The sequence below is a fragment of the Helianthus annuus genome, chromosome 7 (genome assembly GCF_002127325.2).
Source record: "Helianthus annuus cultivar XRQ/B chromosome 7, HanXRQr2.0-SUNRISE, whole genome shotgun sequence".
Taxonomy (NCBI): Eukaryota; Viridiplantae; Streptophyta; class Magnoliopsida; order Asterales; family Asteraceae; genus Helianthus; species Helianthus annuus.
In genome coordinates this window covers 141488235-141508490 of record NC_035439.2, presented here as the reverse complement: position 1 = coordinate 141508490, position 20256 = coordinate 141488235, and the positions used below count along the sequence as shown (strand labels likewise).

General features: G+C 38.5%; 2 protein-coding genes across 2 annotated transcripts; one reads left to right on the top strand and one right to left on the bottom strand.

Moving 5' to 3' along the window:
• The first annotated feature begins 489 nt into the window (after window positions 1-489).
• On the top strand, window positions 490-2885 carry LOC110868869 (CASP-like protein 5B1). The gene is made up of 3 exons (XM_022118136.2): window positions 490-756; window positions 2308-2440; window positions 2594-2885. The coding sequence occupies exons 1-3, from the start codon at window positions 626-628 to the stop codon at window positions 2795-2797; spliced, it is 468 nt and encodes a 155-aa protein (XP_021973828.1). The 5' UTR covers window positions 490-625; the 3' UTR covers window positions 2798-2885.
• A 445-nt stretch (window positions 2886-3330) lies between these two features.
• Window positions 3331-7955, bottom strand: LOC110868868 (mannose-1-phosphate guanylyltransferase 1). Its single transcript, XM_022118135.2, has 5 exons — window positions 7805-7955; window positions 6198-6325; window positions 6005-6067; window positions 4985-5224; window positions 3331-4285 (listed from the first exon to the last, which is right to left on the bottom strand). The coding sequence occupies exons 2-5, from the start codon at window positions 6306-6308 to the stop codon at window positions 3614-3616; spliced, it is 1086 nt and encodes a 361-aa protein (XP_021973827.1). The 5' UTR covers window positions 6309-6325; window positions 7805-7955; the 3' UTR covers window positions 3331-3613.
• Between the last annotated feature and the right edge of the window lie 12301 nt (window positions 7956-20256).

Below are 20256 nucleotides of genomic sequence, written 5' to 3'. Positions count from 1 at the left end.
CCAACAATTCTGGGGAAAACCCGGTAACCCACCTGCCTGTAGACACGACGGTAAATTACCAGTAAAACCCGTTTGGCTCAAGGATCGAATACAGGTTTCTCTGAATCTCCTATCACTGCCCACCAGTGCCTCACTCTTTTTTTTTTGCACCAAATGGGAATTGAACTTGAGTCTTCAAAGAAGAACTCAAGTCCTTCTACCACTTGAGCTAGAGGTCATTGGCAACAAAAAAAAAAAAAAAAAAAAAAAAAAAAAAAAACTAATCTATTTTTTCTGTAGTGATAATTTTCCCAAAGCTACACTAGTCTGTGAAAAAGTCAACCAAAACCACAAACCAATAATAATAGTTTATAAAGCTGAATGTTTTACAACTTTACAAGGGACTCTTGAAAAGTCAAAAGTGTGTGTAAAGTTGGTGACGGTACAAACCTGTCATCTCTTTAAAAAAATTAAAAAAAAAAACATCTCAGACTTTGATTAATCAACCTGGGAAAAGGGCACAAGTGTTTAACAATCTAGTTTTCACAAACAATCTAACATATTATTAATATTAATATTAATAATAATAATAATCCATGTAGCAAGCAAGCAAGAAAGATCTAACTGAAAAGTAGAGAGATCAGAGATGAAATATTTGTTTGGTAGTCCAGGGAAGGTGAGTGGGCTTGTGTTGAGGATGGGCCAGTGCTTATTTGCTGCTGCTTCTCTTGCTCTCATGGCTTCTGCTTCTGGCTTCACCACTGCTACTTCCTTCTGGTATATATATATATATATATGTGTGTGTGTGTATGTGTGTGTGTGTTTCAAGATTTTGTAGATTTTCTGTTTTTTTTTTTTTTTTTTTTTTTTTTTTTTTTTTTTTTATGGAGTATGATTCTGTTTTTATGTCTTGGATTTGGATTTGGATATGTGTTTAAGTGGGATTTTAAAATTGTTTTTTTTGTGAAATTGTTTATAAGTTATAATATATAGTTTAATGGTTAAAACATCAAGAGATGGATTTCAGTTCTAGGGTTGTAAGTAGGGCTGCAAACGAATCAAACGTTCGGCGAACAGTTCGTGAACCGTTTGGCGGGAAGTTTGTTTGTGTTCGTTCATTTATTAAACAAACGAACACGAACAAGAAATTTCGTTCGTTTAGTTAAATGAACAAACATGAACAGAGGTCATGTTCGTTCGTCTATGTTCATGAACGTTCGGTAACATGTTCATTTGTGTTCGATAGTTCATTAGTGTTTTTAGTTTTTATATTTATTTAAATACTTCAAAATTCCGACAAATTAAATATCTAATAAGTGTCAGTGTATTATATATTCTGTTCATAAACTATTGTTTGTGTTCGTTTGTGTTCATGAACATTAGTTTGTGCTCATTTGTGTTCGTCAACGTTCGTTTTTGTTCGTTGCCTAAAATTAACAAACAAACACAAACAAACACGAACAAGTTCATTTCCTTAACAAACGAACACGAACATAAAATCTCATTCGATAAGTGTTCGTGAACGGTTCGGGAACACATATATTTCTTAACAAACGAACACGAACTAGGTCTTGTTCGTGTTCGTTCGGTTCGTTTGCAGCCCTAGTTGTAAGGATAGGTTGAAGTAATTGTGGTGGAGTGCTTTCTTGATTTGTGATCACAGAGTAAAGTTTTGGAATTCTTTGATGATTGATGCATATATTAGATATACATACACTGTCTAGTTGATTTGTAACGGGCCGGGCCGGGCCGGGCTGAGGGTTGAGTAACGGGTCAATGAGCACGATTTTAGTATGGGTGAGGTTGACTCTTATATAGTATAAATGGTTGAAGACGCTACCGAATGCACCCTTTTGTTGGTATGTGATGAGGAGCAGATCCAAGAGTTGGCAGACTCTAATGCGGATCAGCCCAAACATTAACACGGGCATAACTTGGGCTATGAGTTACGAGCCCAACTGTCATACCAGAATTCCGCAAATTTGGCAAACCTGCCAGATTTAGCATTCGCGAAAGCTTGTGAGGATAATCAGCATGCCTTTGTCCTCCTGGCGTTTGACACGTTCAGCTCCTTGGCGCCAGAGGCAGTTCGGTTCTTGTCTAGAGTTCAGCGTGTGGTCCACAACAACTTTTCGATCCCTCAGGGGCGAGGCTTTGTTTTTAGTAGATTAGGGTTTTCTATTCAGAAAGGGATGGCGGCGCAGTTTGTTGCTCGTCTACCTGCTATCCTTATGTAATTTGCCCTGATGATTGGAATGAAAATTTATTAAAATTCAAAAAAAAAAAAAAAATGTGTAAATGCTTTAACTTATTGTTGGTTGATTTCAGCTTTCTAATTGCAGCAATGGGACTGCAAGTGTTGTGGAGTTTCGGGCTTGCCTGCCTCGATATTCATGCTCTAAGGTTAAAAAAAGACCTTCACAATCACATCGTCTTGAGCCTCCTTGTGATCGGTGACTGGGTCAGTAACATCGCCTTTTAACCTTCAAATAACTCTTTATCACCATCATAACAATTCGTTTATTTATTCTTCGGTTATTTGATGTCAACCGTTGCTAGAAAACTGATTTTGAAGTTTTGGAATTTAATATAATATAATATGATATGGAAATAGGTGACGGCGATTCTATCACTTGCGGCTGCTTGCTCGTCGGCTGGAGTGATGGTTGTGTACATGAAAGACACGGATATCTGCAGCAGATCACAGGCCACATTGTCGTGTAATACATTTCAAATATCGGTAGCTTTGGCTTTCGTCGCATGGTTTCTTCTTGCTGTTTCGTCCTATGTCATGTTTTGGTTGTTGGCCACCATTTGATTTTGTATGTGCAAATTACCAGGACTGTAAATATCATTTCGTTGAGTGTAAACCGTAAAACCTTCTTTATTTACTGTATATTCGTATTTATCTAGTGTTCATTTAAGAACGACAAATAAGCTGTAAACCGCTAATAATGTGAATTTCGTCCAAAGGTTTGTTTTTTTGCATCTGACTCCAAAAGGTTTGAAATCTTGTCATTTCCATCCAACTCGCAAACTCCATCCATTTTTCTCTGTTAAGTAAGGGGCATTTTCGTCTTTTTAGACATTTTTTTTTTGATGATTATAGGGTTTGGGTGGTGAAAAAGTCAACAGAGGTGGATCTTTATTTCTCACAGTGTTTTTGTGTTTCGATAAAAATGTCAAAAAAGACGGAAATACCCCTCGTTTAACGGAGAAAAATGGATGGAGTTAACGAGTTGGATTGAAATGTCAAGATTTCAAACCTTTTCGACCCAGATACGAAAAACAAACTTTTGGACGAAAGTCACAAAAGCGGCCAAACATCATGGCCGAAATGACATTTTACTCTAAAATAATGCATGTTATTAACCATTAAAATGATGAAAAACAAAGAAAAAACAAGTACAAACCCTTTTAACACTTAATTGTTTGCATCTTCTAATATCTAGAGGTCTTTGAGACTTCTAAACCTTTCAAAACAATGCTAATAAAAATAATGATAATAATAATAAAAATAATAACACAACATAGAAAGAAAGAACACCCACCTCAAAGAAACATAAATAAAACACATTATAGAAACTAAACCTCTTTCAAACATCAACTATGTATGTATATATCAACACAATCTTCACATCACTATCTCCGGCTTCAAGATGCTCGCTTTGATCTCCTTATGCGGCAGAACCACACCCCCGTTACTATACACCTCGTCACACACGTGCACATCTTCTCCAAGAATCGTCATGTTCTCAACCCGGGCCCATTGCCCAACTGTCGAGTGCCAACCAATAATACTACTCGATATGCACGCGTGTTTCTTGATCCGAACCCCACGCATCACAGTACACCTCGACAACCTTACACCCGAATCCACAACGCAGCCTGGCCCAATCGCAACATCCGGCCCAATCAAACATCCTTCACCGATCTTCGCACTCTCATGAACCAGAACGTTACCCACAATGTGTGATCCGGTAGCCAGTTTTGACGGGTCGTTCCTTCTTAACGAGTCTAGATAGAGCCTTAAGCCGGTGATGTAATCCTTTGGTTGTCCGATGTCCATCCAGAATCCCGGTAGAACCATTGCGTATAGTAACTTCTCGGATGCGATTTTTGGGAAGGTTTCTTTCTCGATTGAAGTGGGTTTAAGTTCGATTCGGTCAAGAACGGACGGGTTCAGTAGATAAATCCCGGCGTTAATCTTGTTACCCACAAACACTTTCGGTTTTTCAACGAATTTTTCGACTTGCCCTGTTGATTCTTCCATAACCACCACACCGTATTTTGAAGGTTCATCCACCTACGCGTTTAATCCCATCCAAAACCATCAAAATCAATGAAATTCACATGAATGATATCTAGAACTAGGGGTGTGCACGGTTTGGTTCGGTTTTTGGTTACTGAACATCGTTCGGTTTCGTTTTTTCGGTTTTAGCAACGGTTCGGTTCGGTTTTTTGGTTTGTTCAGTTTTTAGAACAAATTACGTAAGATTCAAAAATAAAAATTATAATCAAAGATTTAATAATCTTTCTTGGATGTTTACATTTAAGTTATTATGTTTAACTTTTTAATTAATATCGTTCACATAAACCTAACTTCTAATATATTTTTATGTTTCTTCAAAGTTTTTATTAAGACATTTTCTTTTATAATACTTTAAAAAATCATTTACTTTTTACGTTAAATTTTGTTATTTCTTGTAGGCAAAGGATAAATCATTTCAAAGATAAATAACCATGTTAATTTTTTATTATAAATATTTAATATTCAAGAATAAAACAGATAATTCCTAAATCAATATATAACAAACATTAAAAAAAAAATTTAGGTTATTCGGTTCGGTTTTTTCCGCTTTTCATAAAACGCAAAACCGTAACCGAACCGTAAATCAGTTCGTTTTTTGTACGGTTCGGTCCTTTCGGTTTCGGTTCGGTTTTTTATTTTCTGCTCACCCCCCCACCCTATCTAGAACTGTTACAAAATTAACTCGAATCTTACCTTGGTGACCATTATAGACGCTTCACCACCATGGGACTTGTGGAATGCGATCATCTGTTTCAGTGGATATTCACTGATGACATCACTGTTGAGAACGAAAAACGGTTCTCCGGAATCGTCTATCAGCTTGTCTCTAGCCAACGCCAGGGGCCCCGCGGTTCCAAGCGGCTCGGTCTCTTGTGAACATGTGATTTTTATGCCGAGCTTGGTCTCAAAATCCTTTAAAAAGTTGAGCATGACCTGCATAAACAATAGATCATAAAATTTACTTTAAATTAACAAATGAATTATGTATCTCAGTTATTTATATTTATGTGTAATCTCAGTTACGTATAGCTTTAAAGTTTATACAGGTTTTATTTGTTACACCCATGTAGGGCTGTAAACAAACCGAACGAACACGAACAAGACCTTGTTCGCGTTCGTTTGTTTAGAAATATATGCGTTTGCGAACCGTTCACGAACACTTATCAAACGAGATTTTATGTTCCTGTTCGTTTGTTAAGGAAATTAAATTGTTCGTGTTTGTTTGTGTTTGTTTGTTAATTTTAGGCAACGAACAAAAACGAACATTGACGAACACAAATGAGCACAAACTAATGTTCATGAACACAAATGGAAACAAACGGACACAAACAATCGTTCATAAACAGAATATATAATACACGGACACTTATTAGATATTTAATTTGTCGGAATTTTGAAGTATTTAAATAGATATAAAAACTAAAAACACTAATGAACTATCGAACACAAACAAACACGTTACCGAACGTTCACGAACATAAACGAACGAACACGACATCTGTTCATGTTTGTTCATTTAACTAAACGAACGAAATTTCTTGTTTGTGTTCGTTTGTTTAATAAAGAACGAACACAAACGAACTTCCCGCCGAACGGTTCATGAACTATTCGCCGAACGTTTGGTTCGTTTACAGCCCTACACCCATGTGTCACACGGAAAACAACCTAATTATATTATATTCAAAAGAAAAGAATAAAAGCTTCAAACTTTACCTCTGGCTGATAATTGATAGCAAGAACCACTTCCGTAACCCCTATAGCCTTCAAAGCCTCAATCTGAAACAGATCCGTAGATCATCATACACATAAAAGACTAATTCCGTAATTTTCTTTGATATAAGCTTAGTTTTTTTTTTTTTTTTTTTTTTTTTTTTTTTGAAGAGGGTGCATATGAATATGTATGTACCTGGTGAAGGATCATGGGTTTGTTGCCAAAATCGACAAGTGGTTTTGGAACACTGAGAGTTAACGGTCTCAAGCGAGTTCCAAATCCTCCAACAAGAATGAGTGCCTTCATTTTGGTAAAAGCTTTTGCTGCAAAACAAGATTAATCAGAAGCTAAAAGAAAGAATGCAACAGAAAGATGTATACAAAAGTTGTGCGGGTTCGAGTCTCACATAGTGGGCAATAGGTAGATTTTAAGGGGGTTTTGAGTTTCGCAAATTTGTTATCAGTACAGCACCCTAAAGGCAGCATCATGTCACGGGCCAAATGTTCGAAAGTCGTTATACTAGGGTTTGTACTTGAACGCTTGGGTTCACTGGCTAGTCCGGGAGTTCATCAGGGATGGCCTTAGTGGATTGTAAAGTGTACATGCCTAGTCAGGTCTATCCAACCATAGCTGTCAATAGCGGTCGATATGGTCGCTATAGCAAATAGCGTAGCATATAGGTCGAATGTCGCCACTACAGGGTATGTAGCCATAAATAGCAGGATTTCAGTTTTTTTTTTTAAATATAAATAACGCTTAAATATAGCTATAAAATAGTTGAATTTTAGGTTTTTGTTAAATATACATGTAAAATAACGTCTATACCAGGGTATTTTGATATAATTTACGTATAAATTTTTTTACATTTTTTTTTATAGTGTATGGCTCTTTATAAAATATTGCCAGCTATTTATCGCCATTTGCTATGTAGCATATAGGTATCTAGGGGTGTAAACGAGCTGGGCCGACCCCGAGCCTACTCATTTGAGCTCGAGCTCGGCTCGTGAGTTAAACCCAAAGCTCGAGCTCGGCTCAAGATATTTTGAGAACAACCTTAAACAAGCTAAAAGCTCGGCTCGAGCTCGCTTCAATATCGCTTAAATGGGTCAAAGCTCGGCTCGCCAATGTCATCATAATTATTATATATAAAAAAAGTAAAAATTCGTTTGGGCTCGTTAGGCTCGCGAGCCTAAATAAGCTTTGTATTTCAGGCTCGAGCTCGGGCTCGATAACTAAACGAGCTCTATTACAAGCTCGAGCTCGGGCTCGTTCGAGCTTTTAACCGAGCCGATAACGAGTAGCTCTCGAGCCTCTGGGCTTGTTTACACCCCTATAGGTATCTTGTCGCTATTCGCCATTAACAACTATGAATCCGACAAACGCACCACTAGTCAATAGTTATTGCCGCTCTCCTGATAAGTCCAAGGCAGGACGAAACCAGTGACCCTTATCAAGACCGGGACGCCACACGGGGCCTCGAAAGACGACTCCGTGTGACATACAAGACTTTATTTTGTTATCTCTGATCTTTTCAAGACCTGATCTTAATGTGATTCATAACAACCACCAGATCACCAGATCTGTTGCTAAATTAACCCAAAAACTTACTAATTTAACATAACAATAACTCAAAAGCATTGAAATCAGCAATTAGAAACAAAGATCTACAACTTCTAGACCTAATTTGAATCAATTAAACCTACATTGTTAAATTCGCATACAAAACAAACAAACAAACCGACACTTTTTACAATATAAATGAAATTAAGATTTAACAATCCTCATGAGATGAATTGGATTACCTTGCGGAAAGAGATCAAAATGAGCCCTAATTCCCCTATGAAGAAGAAGAAGAAGCTTCTGAGATGTTTGATCTGAACAGAGGGTTGCTGTATGTATCTATATATTTCGATACATATATATATATGCGCCAATATATGCGTACGGTATATTCCCACACACTGATAAGATTTGGCTAAAATCCAAAGTTACAAATAATCTGAGCTGGAATTTTTATTGAATTATTTCTATTTGATTTTTGGGTTAGTTAGAATTTAGAAATGTAAGTTGTACATAATTTGTTTTCTTTTTAGCCCAAATCTTTTACTATCTTTCTAATTAATCTTTTACTTGTTAGTTGTTGGTGTAAAAGATGTTTGAGTGGTCAAAAATATTGTGTAGATCTGTTAAGCATTGTTGAATTATGTGTTATTTAAATGAAACAAATAACGGAAGAACTGTAATGTCTGTTTTTTCATACGAGTTAATATTGTTTGTTTTGTCTACCTTAAGTTTACGAATGTGTTTTTCGTTGCGACTTGCGAGTGAAAATTTCTAAGGAGGTCGCCATTCTATGGTGTTGTTATGTTTGCATGAGAGATATTAGGTTATAAGGAATGTACCGTCTTAAATATTGTTAGCCCGTTTTAGGTTCAACGGCTGTGAATGACAGGAAAATTTCATGGTTAGGCATGTTTGGTGGGAGCAATCATATAATGGGTGACTTCATGGGAAGGTTACACTTGGGCAACAGGTAACAAATATGCAAGCTCATAATGAGCAAAACGAACAATATTGCTTGGTATGAGATACCGAATATCATAATAACAATATTATATTGATTATAGAGCTAGCTGTCATTTTCGTACCTGTGGTTTGTTGAAAAATTCCACTTCAGTCAAAAAAAATTGCGCCCGTTCCGTACTCAACATTTTTGAAACGTGCCACTTCAGTCCAAAAAGATACGCGTCGTTAAAAACTTTGAGGATGGAACTGGCGCAAGGCGTTATCTTTTTTGACTTAAATGACACGTTTTAAAATTTTGAGGACGAAACTGACGCAGATTTTTTTTTGGAGTGAAGTGACATTTTCCACCAAATCACATGAACGAAATAAAAGTTAACTCTTGATTATAATATGTGAGCTCATAATGAGCAAAACGAACAATATATCTTGTTATGAAATACCGAATGTTATAAAAACAATATAATATTGATTATAATATATAAATATTATGCAATTAAAAATATATATATTTTACGTAATTATGTTGAGTGGGGGTATGCACTAGAAAATGTTAATGATGTAACAAAAGAATGAATCTTCAAATGAGGTGTCGGTGTCGGTGTCGGTGTTACACGAGAGGATAATAATGTCTAAATGGGCATTATGATTATCAGTAACCAATAATGTTTTCATACGAAATTTTAAGACATTCTTATTATGTATATTATGATCATTTTTACGATTAAATGATTCATGTTGATATTTTTTTAAGCTGTATTTTAAACAATACTTAACTTATGATACATGTGATCATGTGTTTTATTAAAGTTTATTATAATTCAAAGGTGCTAGGTGTGGTGGTAGGTAGTCACAAAACTTAAAGATCTAGTCATAGATCAAAACATTTATTTAGTCATGGATTGAAATATCTATCATACACTAGAAGTTGTCAAGGTTGAGTATGGACATAGAACCATGCCGAATATGGTTCGGACCTGATCAAGATCAACTTCTAGGAAATTTCATGTGCAGTATATAAATTTAACAATCCTTAAAATATAACTTTTATTTTTATATTGTTAGTATTTGCTAGTTATCTGAGTGTATTATAACTATAACTAATTAAATCATTGCTATACTAATGTTACAAAATAAAATCATTTATTTATGGTTTCTCATTTCAAAACTATATAAATTTATTAAATTTTTTTATCTTTTCTTTTTTGTGATTAAACTCTTTAAAACTAAAACCCTAATTGGTTTATGATGTGTGTAAAATGCAACATATAAATTACATCAAATGAGACATAAAACTAACCCTTTTTAAGTACTAATGTTAGAAAAAGTGTGCTTTTGTCTTCCTTTTGTATTTTCAGGGTTAAAAGAGCTTAAATGAACAAAAGAAGCAAAAATGCAGCCAAATCCAACATAAATACAAAGAAAAGGAAGAAACGTGGCATGCCGGACTCCTCGACAGCATCTCCCAAAGCAAAAACAAGAAGAAAGCTGAGCATGGGGCTGTGCCCAGCTGAGCATGGGGCTGTGCCCAGCTGAACACGGGGCTGTGTCCAGCGGACACGGGGCGTGTCCAGCTCAACACGGGGCCGTGCTCAGCGAGCACGGGGGCGTGTCCAGGATGGTCAGCCCTGGCAGAAAAGACAAAAGTGATAGAAGCTTCTACTGCCCACCACGGGGCCGTGCCCAGCGGACACGGGGGCGTGGTCAGAGTGCTGCAGGTGCATTTATTGTAATTGCGAATTACAATTAATGAAGAGAGAGAGTGTCAGACGGGCACGGGGCCGTGTCCAGCGGACACGGGGCTGTGCCCAGGCTTCTGTTCAGCCTATAAATAGGAGTGCTTGGCTTCATTTCAACTCATCCCTTGGCACACCACCTCTCTCACACTTCATCCACCACCCACCACCACCATAACACCATCATCCACCACCATCATCCATTGTCCATCGTAGAGTGTGTGAGTCGTCTCGGGATCCAAGATTGATCGTAAGAGTTCTTGACAATCAAGGCCATGTTTGCCTAAGTCTCTTACATCACTTGGTGAAGACAAGTGTTTAGTATAATACTTTTTATTTTTAATCTTTTGCACTTTTTATTTGGTTTTGTATTAATGACTTTAATAACTAGTTACTTATGTTGAAGGTGATCTTTCCTTATCGTTTGTCCGTGGTGTCTTGGCATTCTTTTACTGTCTATATAAAATAAAAGATTTTCACCATTCATATCTCCACGGTCTATATGGAGGTATGTTGGCTACCTGGTCGGGGGTTAAGGGAACGGTTTGGTAAGGGTCTTGCCCTTGTTCAGCGTTTAGAGGTCCTGCTTGGGACCTGGGTCAAATTTAGTAAGATCTCCTTCAATACCCATAGGTATTGGATGGCGGGGATCCAAACTCTTTGACCCCCTCATAAGTTAACTACTATTAATACTATAACCCGGCTATTTAGGACTGTATCCCTGCTGACTCAGACTACTTAGCCGAGGGTAACGTCACCGCCAAAAGCGGGGCCTACCACAATTTGCATTAATAACTTAATTCATTATCTTTCAATAATCCGACCCTTTAGGATTGTATCCTTGCTGACTCAAACTACTAGGTTGAGGGTAACGTCGCCTTCAAAAGAGGGGCCTACTACAATAACTAAGATAATCTCTTAAACAAGTGCAAAAGTGCGAAAATAATCAAAGGTTATACTAATACACGTGTCGGATCCAAGTGATTCATCTTGTCTATCTGTTTTTATTTTATTTTTATTTTCAGCATTTAGTTAGTTTTTATTTTTCTTAGTTTAAAACATTTTTCTAACTTTTTGATTTGATTAGACGTTGAGGATAAACCGGTATTAAAAGCTCTTGTGTCCTTGGACGACCTCGGTATCTTACCAATACTATACTACGTCCACGATGGGTGCACTTGCCCATATGTGTGTTTAGTGTTAGTAAATATCGTGTTTTATAAATTTAAAACTTGGCTAAAAGTGTAAAAAGGGGCTTAAATACTCATCAAAAATATAACACACTTCACGCACATCAAGTTTTTGGCGCCGTTGCCGGGGACACAAGGATTTTAAGAAAGCTTAAAATCGACGGCCTAATCAATTTTTCAAAACCTTTTTAAAACGCGCGCAATTTTTTCTGCATTTTAGTTTAGTTTTGCATTTACAGTAGCCTGAACACGGGGCCGTGCTCACTGAACACGCCCCCGTGCTGCATATTTTTAGTTAGATACCCAGATACAGAGTCTGAACACGGGGCCGTGCTCACTGAACACGCCCCCGTGCTCAACTTGACCAGTAAATTTAATTAAAACGCCCAGATACAGACCCTGAACACGGGGCCGTGTTCACCCAACACGGGGCCATGTCCAGCTTCTGTTTCCGTCTTATTTTTGTTTTCTGGTCCCGAGACCCAGTTGTGGTCTGTTGAGTGATTCTTATGGATCAATACTCAAGAGGTTACAACTACACCTATGATGAGGATGATTATAGGGGTAATTATTGCACTAATTGTCGTAACGCACGCTCGGTTCAATATAATAACTCATATCAACCATCCAATTCATACAACCATTATGATGAGCCCAGGTACGAGCCATCAACTTCATACACATCCTATGAAGACCAAAGGTATGAACCTACTCCCTCATACTCATATTTTGATGAACCAAGGTATGAGCCTTCATACTCATACTTTGAAGATTCAACATATGAGCCACCACCTTCATACTTTTATTATGAGGAACCATGGCGTGAACAACCCACCTCATATGAGTACTATGAAGAACAAAGTTTCGACCCTTATCCATCATATACTTATAATGAAGAACAATGGTGTGAACCATCTACTTCATATGAGAATTATGAGGAGCCAAGGATCGAACAACCGGATTCAAGCTTTGAGGATCCAAATTCTTTTTCTCTCACCGAAGTAACTAATAGGATATTGGAAAAACTTAAAACTATCGAACGTTATATAAAAGAATCTCGCGCAAGGGAAGAGGAATCCCGCGCAAAAGAAGAGCTAAAAAATGATAATAACGTAGAGATAGTTGAAAGTGTAAAAATGGAAGAACAAGAAAGTGAAAAACCGACACATGAGTTAAACAACGAAAATGGTGAGTCCGATAATGTTAAAATTCAAGAAGAGACTAGTTTTGAGGAAATTACTCTCTTGTCACCTACTTTCGAAAATCATTGTTTAGTAACCCCTCATGCCAAGTTTTTAAAAGAGTTAAACACTAGTGCTAAAATCAAAGAAATGGTAAGTGTTAAGTTAACTAATGATCAAACCTCGCTAATAAAAGAAAATCATTTTGAAATTAACATTACACCGGTTCCATGTTTCTTTCAAAATTCATTTATTAGTAATATCACCATTGATAAAGATCTTTGTGTTAACATAATGCCTAACTACATTTTTGAAAAGTTAAGTATTAGTGATTTCGCTCCACTTCAAATACCCATTTTTCTATCCGATCGGAAAGGAATAAAATCAATCGGTGAAGTTGAGGATCTCTTGGTTCAAACAAATCAAATGGTAATCCCAACCGACTTTGTCATCCTCAATGACGCTCCTCTAGTCTTGGGAAAACCTTTTGTGAAAACTCATGAAGCTTTGAAAAACCGAAAATTTAACAATCTACCTCTTCAATTAGGGGCATTCAAAAGGAGCATAGATCTTGAGCGCTCAATGAAATATCCTTTTGGCAATGACGACCCCCTAATTGAAGATGAGCCAGAGCCACCTGATAAGGTGGGTCTAGCCAAGGACCCTTATAAACGTGGCGCACCACGGAGGCATTCCGCGGAACTATCCGTAGTTTAGTTTAGATTAACCTTTATGTTTTCTAGTTTAATTTTTAATTTTCAGGAATAAAACACACTCGGGATGGTGAAGGACACTAAGGGAAGCTTGAACCAACACCCCAAGCACAAAAACAGAGCCTCTCGACATTTTTTCTTCATTACAGCAAGTTTAGCACGGGGCCGTGCTCACCCAACACGCCCCCGTGCCAAAAAATCTGCAGAAATGCCCAGTTCAGGTACCTGGACACGGGGCCGTGCTCACCGAACACGCCCCCGTGCCCAGCCTTCTGTTTACTTTTGGTACTGGCAGTCTGGACACAGGGCCGTGCTCAGCCAACACCACCCCGTGTTCAGCTACCCAGTAACATAAAATCTTGTTTTTAACCCACTTTTACACATTTTAATCAACCGAAAAACTTATTTTTTGACCACATTGAGGACAATGTGTAATTTAAGTGTGGGGGGATGCTAAAACCTTGAATTTTGCAAGTCCTAATTACAAGCCTTACACAAAACTCTATTGGAACCGCTAATCACCCCAAATTTGTTTCAAAAACTTTTCGTTTTTTTTTTTTTTTTTTACTTGTCTTGGTTTAAGTTGGGAATTTCAAAATTCTAAAAAGGTTATATTTTTACAAATTTACAACCGATAGCGTCGTGATAACAAAGAACCAACATAAGAAAATTACGAAACGGCATAACAAGTCTAGTTAAAAATTCGATTATATATACTTGATCGCATTAAAAACCCATTCCCACAAAAGTGAGTTTTGAGCCTTTATTGAGCATACAAATATAAATCTTTAGACTAAATGCTCATTTTTCGTTTCTTGTGTGAATAGCCGCTTGGTTTCTTACGACTCTAGAACTTGCCACGACGATACATTCCCGGTCCTTACCAACTTAAACCCGAGTAAGTAAATGATGGAGGCATTAGGACTAACCCCTTTTATTTCTACACCATTATTTTCCTTTTTATACCACCTACCCAAAATCCCCCTAGTTAACCCCTTTGAGCCTAAACCTTTTCGTTTCTTTCCCCAAAACAAACACCCTTTACCCATCAAAACCTTTTTCATTTTAAACCCTTTATTTTAGTAACAAAGCTCGGTTTTCTTGAGACACACAAAAAAAAAAAAAAAAGAGAGAGAGAGAGAAAAAAAAGAGATGAAGTTAGCAATAAACAAACAAGCTCATCAAAAGAAACCTTGTTTGAAAAATGCTTCATTAGAAAAAAAAAGTGAAAAAAAAAGAAGAAAAAAAAAAAACAAAGTGTTTTACGAAAACCGACGCTTTTTACGCTTTTCGCCCTTTTACTAACCACTAACCCAACCACCCACCTTTAGCCCAAGCCTAACCCTTCACCCAAAAAGTCCTCTTGATATTTACAAAGGTAAAAAGTTAAAAAGGAGGAGGATTAATTGCTTGGCAAGCCTATGGAAGGCGTAAGTTCCATGCCGCTCTCGAGTGATTCACTAAAAATTACACCTTCGGCCGAGTGTTGAGTGATCTCCCGTGAGGTATGTGAACTTGTATATAAATGGAATTTTAATAAGGCATGCTATGCCCAAATAAGTAATTTATCTTATGAAACGTTCAAAATAAATCATAACGAATAGGATTGTAAATAAATAAAAATAAAACTTACAAAGACCTTGGATTCCCGACACTCTAGGACAAGCTAAAAAACTTTCTCTTCTACCTATTCCATTTGGGAGTGTAAGCCACATTTAAAGAGTTTTGCTTGAGGACAAGCAAAGATTCAAGTATGGGGGTATTTGATGTGTGTAAAATGCAACATATAAATTACATCAAATGAGGCATAAAACTAACCCTTTTTAAGTACTAATGTTGGAAAAAGTGTGCTTTTGTCTTCCTTTTGTATTTTCAGGGTTAAAAGAGTTTAAATGAACAAAAGAAGCAAAAATGCAGCCAAATCCAACATAAATACAAAGAAAAGGAAGAAACGTGACATGCCCGACTCCTCGACAGCATCTCCCAAAGCAAAAACAAGAAGAAAGCTGAGCATGGGGCTGTGCCCAGCTGAGCATGGGGCTGTGCCCAGCTGAACACGGGGCTGTGTCCAGCGGACACGGGGCGTGTCCAGCTCAACACGGGGCCGTGCTCAGCGAGCACGGGGGCGTGTCCAGGATGGTCAGCCCTGGCAGAAAAGACAAAAGTGATAGAAGCTTCTACTGCCCACCACGGGGCCGTGCCCAGCGGACACGGGGGCGTGGTCAGAGTGCTGCAGGTGCATTTATTGTAATTGCGAATTACAATTAATGAAGAGAGAGAGTGTCAGACGGGCACGGGGCCGTGTCCAGCGGACACGGGGCCGTGCCCAGGCTTCTGTTCAGCCTATAAATAGGAGTGCTTGGCTTCATTTCAACTCATCCCTTTGCACACCACCTCTCTCACACTTCATCCACCACCCACCACCACCATAACACCATCATCCACCACCATCATCCATTGTCCATCGTAGAGTGTGTGAGTCGTCTCGGGATCCAAGATTGATCGTAAGAGTTCTTGACAATCAAGGCCATGTTTGCCTAAGTCTCTTACATCACTTGGTGAAGACAAGTGTTTAGTATAATACTTTTTATTTTTAATCTTTTGCACTTTTTATTTGGTTTTGTATTAATGACTTTAATAACTAGTTACTTATGTTGAAGGTGATCTTTCCTTATCGTTTGTCCGTGGTGTCTTGGCATTCTTTTACTGTCTATATAAAATAAAAGATTTTCACCATTCATATCTCCACGGTCTATATGGAGGTATGTTGGCTACCTGGTCGGGGGTTAAGGGAACGGTTTGGTAAGGGTCTTGCCCTTGTTCAGCGTTTAGAGGTCCTGCTTGGGACCTGGGTCAAATTTAGTAAGATCTCCTTCAATACCCATAGGTATTGGATGGCGGGGATCCAAACTCTTTGACCCCCTCATAAGTTAACTACTATTAATACTATAACCCGGCTATTTAGGACTGTATCCCTGCTGACTCAGACTACTTAGCCGAGGGTAACGTCACCGCCAAAAGCGGGGCCTACCACAATTTGCATTAATAACTTAATTCATTATCTTTCAATAATCCGACCCTTTAGGATTGTATCCTTGCTGACTCAAACTACTGGGTTGAGGGTAACGTCGCCTTCAAAAGAGGGGCCTACTACAATAACTAAGATAATCTCTTAAACAAGTGCAAAAGTGCGAAAATAATCAAAGGTTATACTAATACACGTGTCGGATCCAAGTGATTCATCTTGTCTATCTGTTTTTATTTTATTTTTATTTTCAGCATTTAGTTAGTTTTTATTTTTCTTAGTTTAAAACATTTTTCTAACTTTTTGATTTGATTAGACGTTGAGGATAAACCGGTATTAAAAGCTCTTGTGTCCTTGGACGACCTCGGTATCTTACCAATACTATACTACGTCCACGATGGGTGCACTTGCCCATATGTGTGTTTAGTGTTAGTAACTATCGTGTTTTATAAATTTAAAACTTGGCTAAAAGTGTAAAAAGGGGCTTAAATACTCATCAAAAATATAACACACTTCACGCACATCAGTTTACATGCAATATCAATTTAATTTTTTTTATCAAATCTATAAACTCTAATTTTACTTTTGTATAACATGAGAGGCTCTAAGTTCACTTTTTCGGCAGCTGATGGCAGTAAACAAAGCAAGCTGGATCGATTCCTCGTGAATTCTGGTTTTTTTAATGCTTGGCCCGAAGCGGACGTTGAAGCGGTTTAGTCCTTCTTATCTGATCATTGTGCGATTATTTTAAAGACGGACATGGCTAATTTTGGTCCTAAACCGTTTCGGATTTTTGACTCTTGGTTTGACAAGCCGGGCTTTAGTGAAGTAGTTATTTCGGCTCTTAATAAAGACCCCGGAATTAGTGGACCTTCGGATGTCCGTCTTATGAGAAAGCTGGGTATTCTCAAAACTGATTTAAAGATTTGGAGAGATGAAATGCTTAACAAAAATTCAGAAGTTGTATCGGCTGCGTTGTCGGACCTTGAATGTATTCAAGATTTATTGGCCTAGCGGAATCTGTCGGAAGAAGAGGAGTGGATCCTAATTGAAAGTAAGAAAGTCTTAAAGGAGGAAGAAGAACGGAAAAGTAGAGACATGAGACAAAGGTCAAGAATAAAGTGGGCGAAGGATGGGGATGAAAACACTAGTTTCTTTCATGCTATGGTTAACTGTAGAAAGGCGTCCAATTCGATCCACGGTTTGGAAGTCAATGGCTCTTGGGTGTCGAAGCCGACTCTCGTTAAGAAAGAGGTCTACAGGTTTTTTAAAGAGAAATTTGAGGAAGATTGGGTCGACCGACCTCGTCTTATATGTGCGGATATAAAGAGGATTTCGGAGGTGGATGCGGAATTTCTTGACGCTCGGTTCAGTAAAGAAGAAATTAAAAGTGCTATCTTTGAATGTGGCGATGACCGGGCTCCGGGCCCGGACGGTATTAGTTTCCGGTTAATCAAGCGGTTCTGGAACCTCTTTGAAGTAGATTTTTTTAATATCATGGAGGAGTTCTTCGTTAATGGGGTGATAAATTTGGGTTGTGGGTCTTCCTTTATAGCTCTGATCCCCAAAGTTATCGACCCGTTAAGTTTGAAAGAGTATCGCCCGATCAGTTTGGTGGGGGTTGTGAACAAGGTTATTTCGAAAATATTGGCAAGCAGGCTCAAAAGAGTGTTAGATTCGGTCATTTCGGGGTCTCAATCCGCTTTTGTCAAGGGCCGGTTCATCCTTGATGGCCCCTTAATTGTTAATGAAATTCTGAACTGGAGCCGTAAAGGCAAGAGAAAGGTTTTCTTTCTCAAGGTTGACTTTGAGAAGGCGTACGATAATATAAACTGGAATTTTGTGTTGGACATCCTTGAGCAAATGGGTTTTTCTAGGAAGTGGTGCTCATGGATTAAGGGTGTGTTATCGTCGGCTAGGGCCTCGGTTTTGGTTAATGGCTCCCCAACCTTCGAATTTGGATGCCACAAAGGGATGCGCCAAGGTGATCCTGTTTCTCCCTTTCTCTTCGTCATAGTAATGGAAGCCTTAACGTGCATGTTCAACAAAGCGAGTAGTCTGGGGATTGTCGAGGGTGTTTCCCTTCCGAATGGAGGCCCAACCATCACTCACCTTTTTTACGCGGATGATGCAATTATTATGGGTGAATGGTCAAAGGATAATATTCGGAACGTGGTTAGAATCCTGAAATGCTTCCATGTGTGCTCGGGCCTCAGAATTAACTTGGGTAAATCGAATTTGATAGGGGTTGGGGTTCAACCTGGAGAAGTTGACGAGATGGCGGCTGTAGTTGGATGTTGTCCGGGATCGTTTCCATTCAACTTCCTTGGCCTCTGCATGGGTTCTAACATGAACAGGACGTCGAGTTGGCAACCGGTTGTTGATGCGTTTGAGAAAAGACTTTCCCTTTGGAAGGCATCGATCCTCTCGGTGGGAGGTAGAGTCACTTTAATTCGCTATGTGCTGGAGAGTCTACCTTGTTACTATTTCTCTTTGTATCGCGCTCCTGTGAAGGTGATTCAAGTCTTGGAATCTCTCATCAGAAAATTCCTATGGGGTGGGAATTCGGAAATAAAAAAGATTCATTGGGTTGCGTGGGATAGGGTTGCTTCGCCGGTCGACATGGGAGGTCTAGGTCTGCAACACCTCAAAGATGTTAACACGACATTATTAGCTAAATGGGGTGGAGGTTTAAAAACGAGCAAGATAGTCTATGGGTTAAGGTCGTTATTGCTATCCATTTCGGTTACTCGGAATGGGATTTTCTTCCTCTTAGAAAAGCGGTTGGTGGGGTTTGGAGTAGTATTGTTTCAGTCCTTAAGAGACCGTTGTTCGAGAATGTCCCGATTCAAAGTCTCCTTAAAGGAGTGGTGGGCAGGGGAAATAAAATCATGTTTTGGTTAGATCCGTGGCTTCTTGACGTCCCGCTAAAAGATAAGTATCCTGCTCTTTTTGCTTTGGAAGTTGTAAAACCTTGCAGCGTCAAAGATCGGCTAGATGGGGATGGTCATTGGCTTTGGAGGCATGAGCCGGATTCCCCCGAGGAGACGGCTGAATGGCTTTCATTGAGGGCAGCGGTGGCTTCGGTTCGCCTATCTAATGGTCCGGATAAGTGGGATTGGTTGGGGAGTGGAGCTTCAGGGTTCTCGGTCGCGGCGGTTAAAAGTCTTATGGTGTCGAGTCGTGATTTCAGCAGCAGGTTTGTCATGGAATGGTGTAATTGGGTCCCAAAAAAATGCAACATCTTTGCTTGGCGGGCGGAGTTGAACCGAATCCCTACGGTTGAGGCGCTAGAAAAAAGAGGAATGGTGGTGATCGACGATGGATGTAACTTCTGCAATGAAAATCTGGACTCGGTATCTCATATCTTCACGGCTTGCCCGTTAGCTTTGGGAGTTTTGGAAAAGATTAGTTTTTGGTGCAAAATACCCAACTTCTTCGTCTTTTCTTTCAGGGATCTCGTCGAGATACACAAAGTGGGGGATAGAAGTTCGGCGGAACAGAAGGCTCTTCACGGCATTGTTATTACTACGTGTTGGGTTTTGTGGAAGGCTAGAAATAATCTCAGATTTAATGGCATAAGAAGTAGCGTGGATGAGGTGTTTAGTGAAGTCATGATAGTTAGTTTCTTTTGGTTCAAGTATAGAGCTAAAAAAGGTAATTTTGACTGGAGGGATTGATGTAAATTTGTGAATATGTAAATTTGTTTTGTTCGGCCGTCCCGGTTTTCAGGTTCAGTGTTGGTTTAATGAAGTTCACCTTTCAAAAAAAAAAAAAAAAAAAAAAGCATCAACAAATTAAGTTGATATCCAATAAATCACCATCGCCACAAATGTATTTGTTGAACGTATTTATTCTACGAAAATTGTGTTTTATTATTCTATCA